Source organism: Triturus cristatus, chromosome 6 (assembly GCF_964204655.1).
Source record: "Triturus cristatus chromosome 6, aTriCri1.1, whole genome shotgun sequence".
NCBI classification, from domain to species: Eukaryota; Metazoa; Chordata; class Amphibia; order Caudata; family Salamandridae; genus Triturus; species Triturus cristatus.
In genome coordinates, this window is record NC_140589.1 from 1,004,015,152 (window position 1) to 1,004,035,282 (window position 20,131).

At 44.6% G+C, this 20,131-nt stretch overlaps 1 protein-coding gene across 1 annotated transcript in view; it reads left to right on the top strand.

Annotated features, from left to right (window-relative positions):
* SYNE1 (spectrin repeat containing nuclear envelope protein 1) overlaps positions 1 to 20,131 on the top strand; it is a 1,959,630-nt gene that overhangs the window by 624,334 nt on the left and 1,315,165 nt on the right. The window contains exons 20-22 of the mRNA XM_085611789.1: positions 13,094 to 13,267; positions 15,797 to 15,955; positions 18,140 to 18,304. Of these exons, the coding sequence (XP_085467915.1) occupies positions 13,094 to 13,267; positions 15,797 to 15,955; positions 18,140 to 18,304 (498 nt within the window). The remainder of the gene's footprint in view (positions 1 to 13,093; positions 13,268 to 15,796; positions 15,956 to 18,139; positions 18,305 to 20,131) is intronic.

Consider the following 20,131-nt stretch of genomic DNA (forward strand, 5'->3'; position numbering starts at 1 on the left):
TGAGCAGAACATCCCTACAACCTTCGGAGTCCATTCTCCTGGGTTGTAAGTGCATATGCCATCATGATATATAGAGTAGTCATGCATCATTACGCGATTACCTACTCTAAACTGGCTGTAATGAACCTTCTCGTGTTTGGTATCAAACATGTTGGAATCAGCACTGTAAAGCTCCGGCAGACCTCAGAGCTCCTGGTACCAGTCTTCCAAACCCGGACAGCACAACATGGCTACTGCCGGCCAGAGACACTATTTTTCCCTCCTGTTGCTGACCACCTCCCAGACAGGGTTTATTGTAATAGGGCAGGGTGGGAGCGCTTGCCAGCACCACTCAGTCTGCTTGAGGGGCGCATTTGGTGCCCTCCTTGCATAGTCCAGTTCAAACCAGCTCAGGGAGCCGTTGGCCCCCGCTCTGGCACGAAACTGGAGAAAGGACATGGGAGTATCCTCCTCACTGTCCAAACCCCTCCCCTGGGAGGGAACCCTGAATCATCCCAACCCTTTTATTAGGGTACTTGAGGGATTAACTGTGAGTGAGTCCTTAGATTCGTCACGGGACAAGATTCATAGCAAGACACCACTTCTTCGACCGTCTGGGCACTCTGGACTTCACTCTGGCTATCGAGGCTGCAACTGGGAAGACTCCTGCTCCTCCTGGTCTCGTTGCCCTGTTCATCTGCTGCAACGTCTGTGCCTGTGCTCCATACAGGAACCTTCCAAGACCTGCGGGCATCCAAGATACCTGAAGGAATCTCCCAGGAAGTGAAGGAGTCACTTCCCTGCATCTGCAGGCACCACAATGAAGCTGACCGGTCTGCTGATCCTGGGCTCCCACAGACTCTGAAAGGCTCAGCAACACAGGTGGTGGTTCTTCACATCCCTTGAGGCCTGCTCTGTCCTCTCACTGAATTTGAGGCCAGTATCCCTCGTCAGAGCCGCAGGAACCGAACCCCTGGGCACCATTGTAAAGGCTTGTTCACTCTCTTCCTCAGAGATCTTAGGTCTCCAAGTAGCCTCCACCTCAAGCATTTCCAGTGGCCAAGATCTTTGTCCTCATTGCATTCCTTGCACAGTGGGCCTGCATCTTTGGTGAGCTGCTCGAGGTTTTCTTGCGACCCCAGTGCCCCCAGCCTGTGGGTCCATTTGAGGGTCTTCTTGATTTAAGTAGGCTACCCTGATTGCTCAGGGCCTGCTCTGACTCCCCTGCTTGTGGTGAGTTACCTTGAACTTGCTGGTCCCGACACTGCACCTTCTTCGCTTTCCACATTGTTTGCGGTTGCCAAGGCTTGTCGGTGCTCCCGACGGACACCAGCCCCTTAAATAATGACATCCAACGTGGGACAGCTTGTGAACGGCTCCTGGTCTTCCACAGCGTCACCTGGCCCACACAGCTGCAGCTCCAAGGTCACCGTCAACCCTCCTGAAACACCTGACATCTGTCGGCATTCAACGTCTGTGCCCCCTGGTCACTCCTGAGTGGCATAGACTCTGTCCCCTCTGCTTGCAGGTACTCCTCAACTGGAATCCACCTTCAGATGCCACTGGACACTTTCCACTTCTTCGCAGCGGCATCTTCCTGAAGTCCCTGAAAAATAATAAGGGCCCCCTGTCCAATAAATATACAATTCCTAGGGCAGGGTACTATGCAAGTAGAGTATATATCCCTAGGCAATATGGTCAAGAAGTATGTATTCAATTGATATATCCGTGCCCCTCTGGTGCAAGTTTAGATTTCCAAGAAGCGGAGTGCAACAAAGTAAAACTAAAAAAAAACTTACTAAACTTAAAAACATTCATTTAATGACATGTAAAAAAACACATTGCATAATACACTTTAAAACACAGTCATATACGTGTTAAAACATATTCTTACTCATTTTCATCAATAAACACAATTACAAAAGTAAACATTTCTTGGTGGCTGACAAGTTGAATCTTTTTCGACACGCGTTTCGACGCAAACTGTGTCTTCATCAGGAAAAGACCACACGTAAACCTACAATACAATACATCTTCCTGAAGTCCTCCATTGAATTTGACTGCGGTTTCCGATGCAACTTCACACCTATGCACCTGGCTTCCCTGGTGTAGGTATCCTGGTTCCTAGGGTATCCACGGGTGGAGTGGCTCACCAACCTTCTGTCCGTCATGGGGTTTCGTCAGGGTCCACTAGGAAAGGTCCTTCTTCTTTAAAAATGCAACCAACCACGACTTACCCATTGGCTTGAATTGAGCACGTGGTCATGTTTCCACTCTGCATACGGCCTCCGTGGCATTCCTGGTTACTTTCCTCAGGTGGTTCCTTGGGTCTCCAGCACTTCTACATCTTCTGGGTATAGTGTTGACTTGAGTCGTGGTTCACATCCCACTATTTTAGTATATGGTTTGGTTCCCCCCCCCCCCCAGTGACCATTGTGTAATACATGCTTCTTACCTGTTTTCTTTGCAAAGTATTGTGTGCATTTCGTATATCTCCGGGTAGGAGATATATGTATGTGTTAGTGAGTGTCTTATAATGAATACATATTTTTATAAATATGTGGTTTATTTCACTTAATCTATACCAATAAGATTATGCTCTGGTAAAACAAGCCGCTGTACACTCCTTCTGGACTAAGTCCGAAGGCTGCCCTCCACAGGTACCACTTAGAGAGCATTCTAAGGCTGTCTAAGACCACTAAAATCCCATAAGGGTTGTCTGGATTAGTGCAGGGTGCTACACTTACATAAGTGAGCACCATATTCTAAGCCAGCTTCTCACACAATCCTTGTCAAGGTGCACCACAAAAGTCACTAAATAAACCTTCGCTTAACCCTCTGGTACCTTGGCACATAAGCTGTCATGCCTAACTTGCAGCCAATGTGAAAAGCATTCAAGCAGTCCTCCAACAGTAATTAGGAGAAAACATTACACCGGGTGAAAGTTACATGTTCAGGCCAACCAAGATGTAGTGTGCATCGTATACAGGGACCTGATTAGTCCCACTAAGGAGTTACCTTCTCATGTCCACACAAAGGGTTCAGTTCGCATTGGTGGGGACTGTGAGGAGATCTTTATTGCAGCAACAAACGGGTTGGTCATCACAGACAGTTGCTGTTGAAGTATGAAGAGCCAGTCATCAATGGAACTGCACATTGTCTGTTGTGCGATGTTGCTGTTGGCATGAATTGAAGGTCTAGCCTTGATGGTCATTGCGGAAGGTCGCTGTTGGAGCAAAGATCCAGTCCCACTGGAGCTTCACATTGGTAGACGCCATGGGCAGTCAATTCTTGGCACGAAGAGATCGAATCACAATCACAAGGAGCCCAGACCTATTGTCTCTTCACCTTTTCTTCAAGATGAGTTCATTCTGATGCCAGGAAAAGGTCCAGGGTCTGTGGGGCACCACTTGGCATCAGAAATCACTCTAGCAGAGGCCAGCAGAAGGGTTTATGCAGATCCAGGAAGGTCCATTTGGTGCTAGTTAGCTGGGCAGTTGCAGGGAGGTCTCTGGTAGCTTGTTGTGTCCCTGTAGATCAAACTAAAGGTTAGCAAATGACCCTTAGAGTCACTCTGCACAGCCTGGGTTCAAGGCAGGCAGGTCCTATTGCCCATCCTCAGACAGCAGGGTGGTCCTTCTTCTGAATCTTCCACAGGTCCAGGAGTGTTCTTCTGAGAGGTTCTGAAGGTCCATTTTTATACATGGAAGTAGCCTTTGCGTAGTGTAATTCCCTGAACAACCCCCAAAACTGGTTCTGTTCAGTTCATCCCCTGCCCCTGGGTTTGGTTTCAAACTGTCTTGGGTGACAAAGACAAGGGCAGGCCTGGTGTCAGGTTCCTTTGTGTCTGCTGCAGGCAGAGACCTTTGAATTATAATCAGGCCATTTCCAGCTCTTCCCCAGCCTTCTTGTCAGGAAGACCCACTCCCCCACACCTAGGCCTTCTTTGTTCCCATATCTGTTAGCAATACACAACCCACAACAAGAGAGCCCTTCACAGCCACCTGATCCAGAGCAGGAAAGCTAATTTGGTATGGGCAAAAAATTCCAACTTTTTAAAAGTGATATTTTAAAAATGTATATTAAATCCGACTTCACCATTAAAGAGGTCTTTAAATTGCAATTCATATGAATGGAAACAGCATGTTCGAGGCATATGAGCTGCAGATTGTACACTTATGCATAGATCGCCATTTGGTGTTGGGCTCGGATGTTTGCATGTTGTTTTTGTCTTTGAAGAAGTCTTTGTAGTCACGAGGTTGGTGACTCCTCCATCGATCGACAATGCGCATGGGCATCGACTCCATCCTTAGATTGTTTTCTTCTGCCATCGGGTTTGGATGTGACTTGCTGCGCTCCGGGTCGGTGCCGTTATCGAACCCCCTTCGATGCGCATTCACAGCTAACCGATGGTATTGTCTCGATCACGTTTACTCCGACGCACCCTCGTAGAAAACTTAAAAATTCTTCGACATCGGAGAACTTCGACGCGGGCCGTTGGGCCTACCCGCGCTGGTAGCAACGGACGACGATGGAACAGACTCCCTTTAAAAAATGTCCCCATTGTGGTGCTAAATTCCCACACTCGGACCTCCATTCCGTCTGTAATCTGTGCCTCTCTCCAGAACATCGAGTGGACGACTGTGAGGCTTGCCTTTCATTCAAATCCAAGAAGACTATCCGGGATTGAAGAGCTCGATGCCACGAGATGTCCCGAGGCACAGGTTCCATTCCGGACATCTTCCATCCAGCTCCCGAAAGCCTTCCGGATCCAGAAGAAGAACAGGTGTCGGTCTACGAAGCAGACGACTCTGACACCGAAGATGACATCACCCGGTGCAATGGGACGTGAGTACCGAGACCCCCGCCCCACCCAAGCCCATACAAAAGGCTCTGGTGACACCGTCGCCTCCAGGCTCAGGTCCACATCGACCCAAGACTTTGAGCGCCCCGCCTCAGGGCCCGGCTCCGAAGGATAGAGAAAAGCCTTCCAGCTCGAGCCATCCACCCGGTCCTGAAAAACCATCTTCGGCACCAAAGATTAAGTCACCCGAGATGCCACGCCCTTCTCCGTTGGCACCGTAGAAACATTCGGCGCCGAAACCGGCAAAAGACCCCTCGACACCGAAACAAGCGGATAAAGGCTTGGCACAGAAGTAACCGGATAAGACCTCGGCACCGAAGCAGCCAGATAAAACCTCGGCACCGAAGCAACCAGAAAAGATCTCGGCGCCGGAGCATACAGAGAAGTCTTCGACACCAAAGGCATTGGAGCCGAAAACACCAAAAGAGAAGCCTCCCAAACAAACACCTCCGGAGCCGAAACAACCCGCACCGAAGATCTCGGAACCGGGAAAGGCTTCTATACCAGACATTGCCCCTAAACAGACAAGACCAGTTTTTAAGGAGAAACCTTCAATACCGAAGAACTTTTTCTCCCCGATACCAAAGCAAACCACCATTCTGATTCACCCAAAGACTGGTCATATTTTGACCAAGCTACCTACAAAGAGGAAACCAGAGCATCCACAGCATGCACCAGTTCCTCACAAGAAGATTCACATAGCTACTAACACTTCACCACCACCTTCCCGCCTCCAATCAACCCTAATTTACATATTTCTCCACCACACTCTCCACAACCAGAGGATAGTGACGAGGGACAGGGGAATGGACAAGAAGGCGAAGACGTAGGGCCACTTGACACTTACGATCCTAATGATCCACCACAGGAACCAGACCCATGGCATGATTACAATACTGATCCTGATCTTAACAATGATTCAGAATACTACCCCATCAAAACCATCGCCACCAGACGACAATGTGGGTTTTGCCCAGTTAATCAATAGGGCTGCAACACACCATAGAGTCAAACTACATTCAGACCCTGTAGAAGAGAATTTTCTTTTAGAGACCTTTGATCAACCACAAAAATCTACCCATGTATTGCCAATGCTTAAAGGTCTTCTTAGACACACTCCTGAGGTGTTCAAAGACCCAGTTTAAACTAGGGTTCTTAACCCCAGATCAGACAAAAAATACAATGCAGCTCCTACCGACCCCATCTACATCAAGGGGCAACTCCGTTTAGATTCCCTAGTCGTAGCCAATGCGCGCAAACGAGCAAACTCTCAGGGATCAAGTGACACACCACCTCCTGATAAGGAATCAAAGTTGTTAGACGCCTCAGCAAGCTGCCAACTCATGGAAGATAGCAAACACACAAGCCCTTCTAGCAAGGTACGATAGGGCCCACTATGATGAACTAGAAAAGCTCATCGAACACCTTCCTCAGCAATATAAGGACAAGGCCAATGACCTTATAGAGGAAGGCAAATTAATTACTAATACTTCCATAAAATGCATGCTCGACGCAGCAGACACCACATCCCGTGCAGTAAATACTAGTATTTTGCTGCGCAGACATGCCTGGCTCAGGGTGTCTGGCTTTAAACAAGAAGTACAAAATACCATCCTAATCAGCCTTTTGACCAGGAGCACCTTTTTGGCTCTGCAGTGGACACATCTTTAGAAATGATAAAGAAGGACACGGACACTGCCAAGTCTATGGGAGCATTGCAATCACCCTCTACCAGAGGCTCCCTTCGGCGTTCCTTCTATAGAGCAGACTCCAAAACAAATACACCAGAGCACCCGTCTTCATCCTACAAAAGTCCCAACTAGGGCTCCTTTTCTAGAGGATACTCCAGAGGAGGTTGCAGGGGAAACAACAATAAGGGCAGAGGCAGGGGTAATAACACCCGTAGCTCCCCTAGCACCAAGCTGACTTCCCAGCGCTTCCCCCCGACCATCCCACTCCTGTCGGGGGACGCCTCTCACAGTTCCTCCCTGTCTATGATTCCATCACAACAGACAGGTGGGTAAGACAAATTATCCAGTATGGTTATTGCCTGGAACTCACTTCTACCCCTCCCAACATTCCTCCCAAACAGCGTCCAATGTCATCAGTACACCTGACGCTTCTCAAACAAGAGGTACTTGCACTATTACCAAAACACGCAATAGAACCGGTTCCCTTGCCCCATCAAGGCAAAGGGGTCTATTCCCTCTACTTTCTCATTCCAAAAAAGGACGGCTCTCTCAGGCCAATATTGGACCTCAGACCGCTAAACTTTTACATCCAATCAGACCACTTCCACATGGTCACCTTACAACAAGTGCTCCCACTACTCTAGCAAGGCGCCTTTCTCTCCACCCTGGATCTAAAGAATGCCTACTTCCACATTCCCTTTCATCCTGCTCACAGGAAATATCTCAGGTTTGTGGTAGATGGTCAACACTACTAATTCAAAGTCCTACCATTAGGAGTCACCACGGCACCCAGAGTTTTCACCAAGTGCCTTGCAGTGGTTGCAGCCCACTTGAGAAGACAACACATTTATGACTTACCTTATCTGGATGACTGGCTTATAAAATCAAAATCCCACAACAGCTGTGTTCAACACACGCTCAACACAATACAACTGCGTCACAGTCTGGGATTCACAGTAAATCTGGGCAAATCCCACTTCCAACCATCCAGAATACAACAATACCTAGGAGCTACGATAAATACTTCCAAAGCCCTAGCATATCCCAACCCAGTCAGGATAACTGCCAAGCAAGCGCTGATTCAAAGATTTCAGCCACAACACTCACTACCAGCACGAGTGTTCATGCAATTAATAGGGATGATGGCCTCCTGCATCTTTCTCGTTCCTTATGCAAGACTACAAATGCGTCCGTTGCAAGAGTGTCTAGCATGTCAGTGGAACCAGGCTCAAGGTCACCTAACAGATCTGGTGTTGGTAGACGACCGCACCCGCCGCTCTCTGCAATGGTGGAACACACAAAACCTTTCCAAAGGGCGGTCGTTCCTTGAGCCAGTTCCACAGATAGTACTAACAACAGACGCATTGCTCACCGGCTGGGGAGCTCGTTTTTACAGACCCGTACCATTCAAGGTATCTGGGTCCCCCAACAAAAACAATTCCCCATCAACTACCTAGAATTGTTAGCAATATTCCTAGCACTGAAATCTTTCCAACTGCACCTTCTAGGCAAAGCTTTCCTGATCCGCACAGACAACATGACAGCAATGTATTATGTACAGAAGCAAGGGGGGACACACTCCCTACAGCTATCGCGCTTTGTGCAAAGCATATGGAGATGGGCCATTCTGCAAAATATATACCTCCTGGCAGAACACTTACCAGGGGTACACAATCAGATTGCACAACAGATCAACGAATGGGAACTTCACCCGCAAGTTCTTCTCCCATCTTTCAACTGTGGGGACACCCAGAGATAGCTCTCATTGCCACACACCAAAATGCTTAATGCCCAAGCTTCGCATCCAGGTATCCACACCCACTGTCCAAAGGCAATGCTCTATGGATGAATTGGTCAAACAAATTTGCTTATGCTTTTCCGCCTCTCCCACTCATTCCGTTAGTGGTGAGGAAACTCAAACAACATTCTCTCACAATGATCCTAGTTGCTCCAACATGGGGAAGGCAACCATGGTTCACAACTCTACTAGAACTATCAGTAGTACCACATCAAAAGCTACGCCTCTCAAGCAAGCTTCTCACTCAGAACCATTCAACTGAACCTTGTGATCTGGCTCCTGAGGTCTTAGAGTTTGGCTACCTCAATCTCCCGCCAGACTGTATGAATATTATCAAAGAAGCCAGATGCCCTACAACAAGGGCATGCTATGCGGCAAAATGGAAAATATTTGTCATTTACTGCATGCACAACAAGATCAATCCCCTAGATGCTTTTATTCAGAACATCATCTGTTATCTACTGCATCTACAACAATGTAACCTAGCATATACATCTATTAGGTTACATTTAGCCACCATACCAGCTTACCTACAAAACAGACAACATTTGTCCTTGTTTAGAGTTCCTGCTATCAAAGCTTTCATGGAAGGACTTAAAAGAATAATTCCACCAAGAGCTCCACCCTCTCCGGTGTGGAACCTTAATATAGTCCTTACCAAACTAATGGGACCTCTCCACAAATGTGAGCTGCAGTTCCTCACTTGGAAAGTAGCCTTTTTGGTTGTTATCACATCTCTCAGAAGAGTAAGTGAACTCCAGGCATTAACCATACAAGAACCATATTTGCAAATCTATCATAACAAAGTGGTTCTTAGGACTAACCCAACATTTTTACCCAAAGTACTATCTGCCTTTTATCTCAACCAGTCTGTTGAACTTCCAGTGTTTTCCCTCAACCAGACTCAGTGGCAGAATGGGCTCTTCACACGTTAGATGTTAAAAGAGCAATACTCTACTACATTGAAAGAACAAAATCTTTTAGGAAAACTAAAAAGCTTTTTGTGGCCTTCTCCCCACCTCATAAGGGCAATCCTATACCTAAATCAGGAATTGCAAGGTGGATTGTAAAATGCATACAAATATGCTACATAAAAGCCAAACGCACATTAACCATTCCCGCTAGAGCTCATTCTACATGCAAACTAGGGGCTTCTATGGCATTCTTAGGGAACATCCCCCTGGATGACATATGCAAAGCAGCAACTTGGGCTACACCACATACCTTCACAAAACAATATTGTGTAGATGTGCAGGCAAAACAACAAGCTAGTGTTAGCCATGCTGTATTAAGAACAATATTTCAAACTACTGCAACAGATACAGGTTGCCACCACTAAGGAGGTAACTGCTATATAGTCTATCCATAAGTGTACAAACTTCAGCTCATATGCCTCGAACGGAAAATGCTACTTACCAGTATGCATCTGTTCTTGGCATGTAGAGCTGCAGAGTTGTACACGCCCACCCGCCTCCCCGGATACCTCGATCTGTTCCAGTGTTATCTTACTTAGATACATTACACATGGACATCTTTCTATTTCTCTCTACTCCATCTAATCCTATGTGGCAAAAACAATCTAAGGATGGAGTTGATGCCCATGTGCATTGTCGACCGAAGGAGGAGTCACCAAACTAGTGACTACAAAGACTTCTTCGAAGACAAAAACAACATGCAAACGTCCGAGCCCAATACCAGATGGCGATCTATGCATAAGTGTACAAGTGTACAACTCTGCAGCTCTATATGCCAAGAACAGATACATACTGGTAAGTAGCATTTTCCTTCTCTATCTGCTCACAATCTAAAGTTACCACTTATCAAGTAAGGTAACTCAGTGTTAGTCTATGGGAGAAAAAGCCTTATAGCACTGAAACACGACTTGTGGAGCTTTTCAGTACCAGGACATGGGATGTATGTCGTTACAACGCACACTTTTACAACGCATGCACTTACAACGCATTTTTTACAACGCAACATCCACTACAACGCATTCCATTACATAGCATGACACTACAACGCATTTTTAAAAACTACCTTTACAACGCATTCCATTACATCGCATACTACCTTTACAACGCATACCATTACAACGCATAATATTAAATTGCATTTAAAGTAAGTATTGGATAGTATAGGGGTAAAAATTACTATTCTAACTCCAGGGGGTGCAACAGTAGGGTAAGTGTTGGATAGTATAGGGGTAAAAACTACTATTCTAACTCCAGGGGGTGCAACAGTAGGGTAAGTGTTGGATAGTATAGGGGTAAAAATTACTATTCTAACTCCAGGGGGTGCAACAGTAGGGTAAGTGTTGGATAGTATAGGGGTAAAAATTGCTATTCTAACTCCAGGGGGTGCAACAGTAGGGTAAGTGTTGGATAGTATAGGGGTAAAAATTACAATTCTAACTCCAGGGGGTGCAACAGTAGGGTAAGTGTTGGATAGTATAGGGGTAAAAATTACTATTCTAACTCCAGGGGGTGCAACAGTAGGGTAAGTGTTGGATAGTATAGGGGTGAAAATTACTATTCTAACTCCAGGGGGTGCAACAGTAGGGTAAGTGTTGGATAGTATAGGGGTAAAAATTACTATTCTAACTCCAGGGGGTGCAACAGTGGGGTAAGTGTTGGATAGTATAGGGGTAAAAATTACTATTCTAACTCCAGGGGGTGCAACAGTAGGGTAAGTGTTGGATAGTATAGGGGTAAAAATTGCTATTCTAACTCCAGGGGGTGCAACAGTAGGGTAAGTGTTGGATAGTGTAGTGTAATATTATGCGTTGTAATGGTATGCATTGTAAAGGTAGTATGCGATGTAATGGAATGCGTTGTAAAGGTAGTTTTTAAAAATGCGTTGTAATGTCATGCTATGTAATGGAATGCGTTGTAGTGGATGTTGCGTTGTAAAAAATGCGTTGTAAGTGTAGTGCGTTGTAAAAGTTGCGTTGTAAATGTTGTTCCCCCAGGACATGTAAAAGTTAAACCACATGTCCTACTTTTTAAATACCATGCATTTTGCCCAACGTGCCTTTAGCCCTACCTTACGGGTAACTTATAACTATTAAAGAGGAAGGTTTAGGCCTGGCAAAAATTGATTTTGCGAGGCCGAAGTTGCAGTTTAAAATTCCACTACAAGCTGCAGTAGCAGGTCTGAGACAAGTTTTTAAAATACCCCTATAGTAGGTAGCACACTGAATGCTGCTGCCCACTGGTGACATTTAATTCACAGGCGCTGTGCCGTGTACATATAGTACCACAAACTAGTGATTTACAAGTAAGTTAACTGTACCAATCAGGTGTAGGCTGATCTTTTAGAGAGAGTGTACAGAGTTCTATAAGCCAACAAAATCGGGCTCAGCAAAGAAAAGCCAGGGGAGGCAAAAGTCTGAGATGACCTTGCAGAAAGGCCAGGTCCAACACCGAGCATCATCCCTAAAACCAGAGAATGGATGTGACATCATGTAAAACAGCCTGACTCAGAAGAAACATGCTTCTCCACTGAAACTGTGAGAAATGTATCACTTCACAGGGAATGTTTAGTGCTATTTCCTCTTGATGTACAAAGTAGCAATGTCATGAATGTACAAAGGAAGTAGCAAGAGGCCCAGTGCAAAATAACAGAATTCCAATACGTCTTCATTACGCAGACAGATTATGTGGAATGAATGGGCAGACTGGGTTTCACCTGATGTTTCATGACAATCTGGAAAGCTCTTAATTGAGAATAATATTGAGAAGCTGTTTTAAAAAAAAATGTTTAATGAATTATATGCATGCAGAAAGTGCTGAACAATTATCATAATCTAATAGATTAACATACAACAGCTCTGTGTTATTGACTGTATCTGTCATACAAATACACAAACACTAACTTCTGCTTTCCGCATCATGCCTGTTGAAATGTTTTTAATTTTTATCTCAGCTCTAGAAGGTAGAACTAATATTTTGACACACAGAAGTATGATATAAATATGGGATCCAAATTGTTTAATGGGGTTAGCCCAATGCCATGTGGTTAGCAACAGCATTTATTTTGGGGAACCGGGACATATTTTTCATCATCATACTGACCCAGAGCAAGATTGAGAAAAACAGGAAAAGAGGAAGGAAGGAGAAAGAAAAATATAGGAAAACAGTGTCAATGGGAGAAAGCAGGAATGGGAAAACAATCTATGTGAGTGAGACACACTATGAATGAGAGCAACTCGGCTCACGAGTCTGGAGTCCGTGGACAACCATGGGATGTCATGTTAACAGCACTGGATGTATATTGGCTATAGATCCTGAAAATTTACATGTATGTCCTTGTTCTGGATACACCAGAAGCAGTGATTAATAAAAACAAGTTAAAAAAAAAAGAGTGAGACAGAGACAGGCAGTGTAGCGTTGTGGTAGAAAGATGCATGAGATGGAATCAAGAATAAGCAGCCTTGCAACGGACTCTTAAGAAAATCTCCGGGCCCCTGCACTTATTGTTTTTCGAATAAATGTTGCATTGGTAGAATGTCCTTGTAATGATTCAAAGCATATATGCCCCATTTGTATATGGTACAATATGTTGTGACTTATTCTTTGATTTAAATATAACTAATGCATAATAAAATAGTAAGAATCCTGCATATGAACGACTTGACAGTGGCACTCATCCAGGTTAAATCACCAGCGACATGCCTGCCCATAAAGCCTCTAAGCTCAGGAGATGGTGTATTATAATTACTGCATGGCTAATGGAAGTATTCGTACACTGATGTGTTTTCAGGTTCGGGAGCTCTGCCCCCCACTGCTCCACGAGTCCCGCCAACTGCTAACTCCGCTGGAGGAACTTGAGAAGCAGATCACGTCCTTCTACGAGTCACTTGGGAAAGTCAGTGAAATTGTTTCCATTGCTGACCCAGACATCGAGTCCCCTGCTGTCTTCAAGCAAAAACACAGGGTAAGTCATGCATATTTTAGGAATCATTTTAAACACTATACATATTTGACACACAATTGTATTGAAGCTTGAATTGTCCCTAAAATGTGGATCATGAATGCATGGCAGCGGGTCTCCATAGACTCGACTGCAGGACATTAGATGTTATTGGCCTGCAAACAGAGATATAGAGCCATATGTACAAACACATTTTCCCACTGACACAAAATTGGAAAAGCCCTTTGATACATAAGGCCCATGCATGCAAAATAATATCCTGACCACAGCACCTCCTGTTTGACATCCTTGTCCTACTGTAAGTTCTCTGTACATTGATTGATAAGCTCCTTGGAGCTACATGTGCCCTGTTTCAAAAGACCTAAAATCGGCAACTTCAACACTTTCGACTAGGCCAGATATTCAACGTCTCACCAGTTAAAGAGCTATCGTATATCTTAGCAGGATTCCTAGACCCAGACCTGACGGGGGGAGATGACCGCTTTCTGCTTGACTTAATGCTAACTTTGGCGTGTAAAATAATCCTGTGCAACTTGGAGAGCTTTGGGAAAGTTTCATTCAAAAAATGGCAAGAATGGCTCTCTTTTTTAAGAGGTGCAGATAATACTGTCTTAAATACCTCCCCTTGGAAACCTAAACACAGGAAGATTTGGAAGCTGCTTGACTCGGCATCTACAGTCTTTAAACCTCCTTTATTTATCAGCCCCAAATGTGACTACCATGGCTACCTCTCAAATTATGGCTAAATCGTTGAACCACTCAATGCTGTTTTATAGATATGCCCCTTGATCCCGAGCTTACTCTTACTCTCTTCTTCTTACTCTTTCCCTCTACTTTCCTTATTCTATTATTATTTATTTAATTTATTGTCTATTGTTTACTGTTCTTTCTTTTTCTTATTCGTCTATTGACTTTCTTTAAACTGAAAATGGATAAAGGATCTTCACCAGGATTAATATGTCTAAGATACATGCTTCCACTATTCATATGCTAGATACACTGGATCCTCGACCACATCGAACAGTGTTTAGAAACGTGTAACAGACCTGAGGTACACCGTCCTGCATCTGTCAACCCAATATGAGCACTCAGAAATGTCTATGTATTATGCAATGGCTAACTTTTGTATGATAACTGTTGCCGGGTCAGCTCATCTACCAAGCATAGATGCTGTTACCAGTTCGGTTGGCCATCTCACTCACCATCAATGCACCGCTGTAAACCTCTCACCGAATACCTTTATCCTCTATGGCATGTGTTTTCCTGATATATTTTCTTTTTCTTTTTGTGTTTGAAATAATCAATAAAAGTTACTAAATTAAAAAGACCTAAAATAAAATTGAACACATTTTGGAAGAGCAGTTTTTAATAATAAGGTCTCCATCTGTCCCTCAATGTGCTTTAGGCTGTTCCTACCACACCCCCTGTGGTGTGTTATAACGAATTTCAAATTCCCAACTAACTCTCAGAGGCATTCAAAGTATTTGGAACCGTTTAATGAATTAACATTCTCTTCACTTGAGCCATAATGGCATGAGACATGGTACAATTTCCACACAAACTAACATCAGCAAAATACTAGTCCTAGTTGTCACCTGCCTTAGAGTATGTGTGTTTTCTTCTACAAGGATATCCTTAGAAAACACTATGGAAGGTGAGCCTGGTGAGATTTTCCTTCTTATAAATACTGAAAGAAGAGAAGCTCCCTTCCCATGTATTTAATTAAGGCATACAATATTCAAATTGGTGTCTTTGGCATTTAATAACAGGGTTATTTATCCAAAAGCTGGCCTGGGGGGCAGTAATATGGGAATGGTAATGGTAAATGTTTGAACAAGTGAATTATTGAACATTTTGTTGGCATACTACGGGGAACACCCAACATTGTTCCCCAGCTCTCAATGCCATGTTATGTTCTAAGGGTACAGAAAATGAAACATATTTACCCTCAGTGGATCTCAAGGGGAATCATTTACTCTTATGAAACTATGTCAGTTATGATCAGGGCAGCTGAAATTTCGTTTATTCTGTGAATGCTGATTTTTCTTCATAATTATATATTTTGTGCACTCTACCCTTCCTCATTTTGTTTTTAACTCAGGCTGACTAAATGTTACTAAAAACACCACTTGGTACCGCACAGTAGCAAATAATTTACAAAGGTTTACTGGACACTTTTTAGTTGTTGATTGCTGTTCTCAGATGTTCATCTGTAACTACCGAGGTGAAATATTTAACCAACAGTATCAATGTGTTACAGTGACAAAACACTCAAACAATACTGACCCAGAATGCATTTTGCTGTATTACTGGCCTTTTGTTTTTATATAATGTAATGAACCCTGCTGCATAATTTACCCTCAATTGCTGCATAATTCCAGTTGCTTTTAATACCTAATCAGTAAGTACTTGCCCAAGGGAACTGCTTCTCATCATGCAGACCGCACTGGGTCTTGTTATCAAGGAGTTACATTCACATAAATGAAAGACAAAACAGGATTCTGTCAGTTTGATGATTTCAATCTTCTACAGGAATTGGTCGCCTCTCAAGAAAACTGCAAGAAGAGTTTGGCCTTGATTGACAAACACAGCCTGGCAGTTCAGAAGGCTGTCACTCAGAGCAAAGCAATACAGCATTTTGATCGATCAATTCTCCAGAAGAAAATCACCGAGACCCAGGCAGCTTTTCAGGTAATCATCTGATCCGTTAGCAAACCCAAGAAAACAGTGTAAAATACTGATATCTGCGAACTGTGCAGCAAGTACACTACTGGGCAAATGTAATATTATTTCACACAACAAGGCACAGCAGCCAATGTTGAAAGAGGTGAACAGTACAGAGCTATACCTACTAAGATATGGTGCTGCTGCTGTCCTCCCCAGCGCTGGTGCACAATTTGGCTGCCTTGCCCAAAACACTTACCATAGTGCATGCGTGCAGTGGCAGCTGCCACAGTACTGAAGTGGGGGGTGGGACAGGGGAATAATAATTACAATTAAAAAACGTACCTGAGTATGCGGTGGCCACCTCAGTCCTCTTCTCTGGCTCCCCTCTAGTCTCAGCATGCACTGGGGCTCAGGGTCTGCACCCAATCCTGGTGCTGCTCTCATGCTATGAGAGCAGTGACAGGATTGGTCTGAGCGGCAGTGCCTAGGCACCTGTGACTTTTCTCCAACACTGATGTGTAACACAGCTGTGTTGGAGAAACCTAAGTATGCAAGTCTGTCTGGCCAGCCAAAGACAGCTGGCCAAGCATACATGCACACTTACACTGCGCCAACCACTCCAACCTGCTGTGCCAGGCCCGCCCTACACTGCTGACATCGGCTCAGTTAGTCAGCAGTCATTTGCTAGACCACTGCCTGACAAGAGGGGGAATGCTCCTCTGCCATTATGGAGTAGCCGCCCCTGCATGTGTGTTAATCAATCTAGGATAGGTTTTGTATGAAGGATACCCTTCCAGTACAAACCACTGCGCTGAGACTAACTTCAAAACTTTTATCACTTTGTTACATGTGAGACGCTTTGCAGCGCACATGCAAATTGGGAAACATTTGGAGTAAATAAACTTTTCTCCTATCTTACACCTACCTCAGGATGGCATATTTTGGGGGACAAAGCCCTGTCTACAACTATTAGTAGGAAGGCCTCTGTGTCAAAAATCATAAGTGGATATGTGGGATCTTCCTTTTATCACCCATGGGGCTTTCCCTTGATGGAAAATAGTGCAAAGTAGTGGATCACCCTACTTTGCGTTACATTTAGGCAACCTTTCCAGTGCAAATCAAAGCTAAAACACAATTCAGCATTTTGCACCAGTTTGCATCACTTTTATATACTTTGCACCAGCGCAATGTATTGATAAATCTGGACCTTCACATTCAATTTTAAAATGTTCTGAATGATCATGTTCCGAATGGGTATATTTTTGGCTCCTCTAATATTTATTTCTTTCATCTCTGAAATGTCCCTTTTGTCTCAGTCTCTGGGTTTTCTCTACTGTAGTTCGCTCAATACTATAAAGTTCTTAGTCGCTAGAATATTCTATTCTTACAGCAGCGTCTGTAATGCATATACTTTCCCTGTTTGCGCCACGGCACATGTTTAAATTGGTGCACCTTGTACAAACAGGGAAAGTGCGCTATATTACAATGAATGCCCAGCCTCAGGTCAGCCGCCAACTCGTGCTGCCCTGGGTGTGATGCATTCATGTGAAATTTTGAGCTGCTGCTTCAAAGCCGCTCTGTGTTTCACTGTGCAGGCAGCAACCAACCTACACTTTAAAGAGGGATTAGAGATGGCTATGCAGGCAGGTGCAGTGAGTGACTGCACCTGCCTGCAAGGAGTTTGGGAGGTCCATTGGTCCCTCTTTCCCCCCTCCCGGCGGCTGCTATCAGGGGGTGCTCTGATAGTGCTCAACCTTTTTTGTGGCACACTTTCAGTGCACCTTCTGACAGTATTTTGCCTTTGCACCCGCGTCATTAATACGGCATGGGCGCAGAGGCAAATATGCATACCCCCATGCAAATGAGGGCACTTCCTCTTGAGATAGCGTGGCACTACATGTGTGCCTGAGCTATCTGGATTACAGAATTGGCCGCACAAGTGTCTGCGACCCTGTATCTAATGCCAAAATGCCCTGGGGGTGCACAAAGCAGGTGCATATGCCTCCTGTGCCCCTAGAGCACTTTCTCAAATTTTTCCCCTGTAGTACCATATCCCATGGTAGTAATTTCTGATGAGGTGTTGTCCTGTATGCATAAAGCTGTGCTGTGAACTGATGAGCGAATAACATTATTTTATCTCGTGTGCTACACTGCCAGTGCCATTTTGCACTACACTGTTGCGTAAGTCTTTTTTTAACTTTTACTCAGACTATGGTGAAAAAGGCCACAGACTGGAGGAAGCAGGTAGAAGCCAACAGCAGCATGATGAAGAAGTTTGATGAGTCCAGAGCAGAGCTTGAGAAGGTGCTACAGACCGCTCAGGCTTACATGAAGGAAAAAGGCAATACAGAGGTGCTCCTGAAGAAACACACTGTATGTATAGCTTGTTGATGTCGATTCATTTTTTCTAATAAACTTAAAACATATTTTTGACATGTTGATTTGAGTCTAACAATAAAATATGCGGTCACTTTTTCATTACAGGTTACTCACTTTGAATATATATTTAAATAATGATAATTGTGAAGATTTCCTGAAAATATGTAGGAAATTATTAGAAAGGTTTGTTAACATTTCTGGAACAATATCATTTTGGAAGGTTTCTTATGTGAGCATTATTGTTCCATGAAATTGCATGCTTCTAAAAGCTGTAGGTAAATGCCAACCATCGGCTAATGTGGGCCTTACAAATATATTTGTTATAATAATAAGGAATAGTTTTAAAAAACTGCATATTTATGAGCTATGTGCTAGAGAAAGCAATGTGCACAATTGACTTCATAAAGCAGTGATAGATATCACTGATATTCACGTGAGAACACAGATAATACGGCACGTGCAAGAGTCTGTGCTAAGCACATTAAGTCCTATGTGGTCCAGTCAGGATCTCAGGCACACAGGACACCAGAATCCATGCGTCCCTCAAGCACAGTTGTTCCCTCAGAGAGCATCAGAATCCATCAATCCCTGAGGGTGCCGCCTCACGGATCTACAGAGGATCTGCCAATGCATAACAGGCTATACATCCACATGTAAATAAAGACACGACTATAATGCACAGTCAGCAGAGGATGCTATCAGTGCATGAGGAATGTAGTTCATCTGTGGTTAACAAAGTGGAGTGGAGCCACTTTCAACCCTCCTATTACATGGGCTCTTGTTAATCACACAACGCATAACCTAAGCAAATAATCCTTAAGAAGAGCTTTTCACTAAGGCCCGCTTACAAGTCTGGCAGTCCACAAACTGCCGATTTGCAGGGGAGCGGCAGTATTGGTCTCCCGACTGCCCTATTACAATATGGACGGTGGAACCGCCATAGCCCCACTGCAGCCGCTAGGGAAGCGCCGCTCTGGAGGTGTTGAAGAGGACAGGAGGCAGTAATATGCTTGGCGTGACTGCCGTGGTCCCTCCAAGCATATTACACGTTTCCTGTCTGCCACGGTTTTCATGGCAGTTCCACTGCTATGCAAACCATTGCGAAGAGGAAACAAAGGGGCCCCTACAGTGCCCCCTGGTGCCTCACGCCTGGTGGATGCACACACGGGGGCGCACATTAGCCCCCCATGTCCATGCACACCAGTTCCTACACAGCCTGGAAATTTCAGTCCATGCAGTGGAACAGCATGGAAATTTCAGTCCATGCAGTGCAGGAACTGTTTTTGGCGGTCCCATTGCGGTGCCTATTTTCAAGGCACTGCCTTGGGAACATCAAAAACAAAGCCTGCCAGATCGGAGGAAACTTATCTACAGACAGCCTGACCACAGCTCTGGCGGTGTCGCGGCAGGGCGGATGCTGCGCCGCACTGCTAAAGTCAAATCGGACCCTTAATCACCATTTCCAACAGGAGGTAGGAAGTAAGGGTGGGCAGCTTTTGGGGCTGATGAAATACCTTTAATGCAGTGCTTAATTTGTAAAAGAATTGATGAGAAGCCAGCATCTGGTGCTGTTGACATGTTCGGTCATGGAGGGGAGAAATATTCATGTCTTTGCACACCTCCTGAACTTGTGATCACACACTTCTAGGCTCAATAGCAACAATATGAAGTCCCTAAAAGACAAGATAACAATATAGCATAATATGGGCAAGTAGCAAGTGTATTGTCACTGACTATGCAAAAAGATATGGTATTATGGCTTTCATTCGTGGGAGGAGAATGTTCATAGGGTGCCTTCAGCTACTAGTCTCTCAAGAGTAC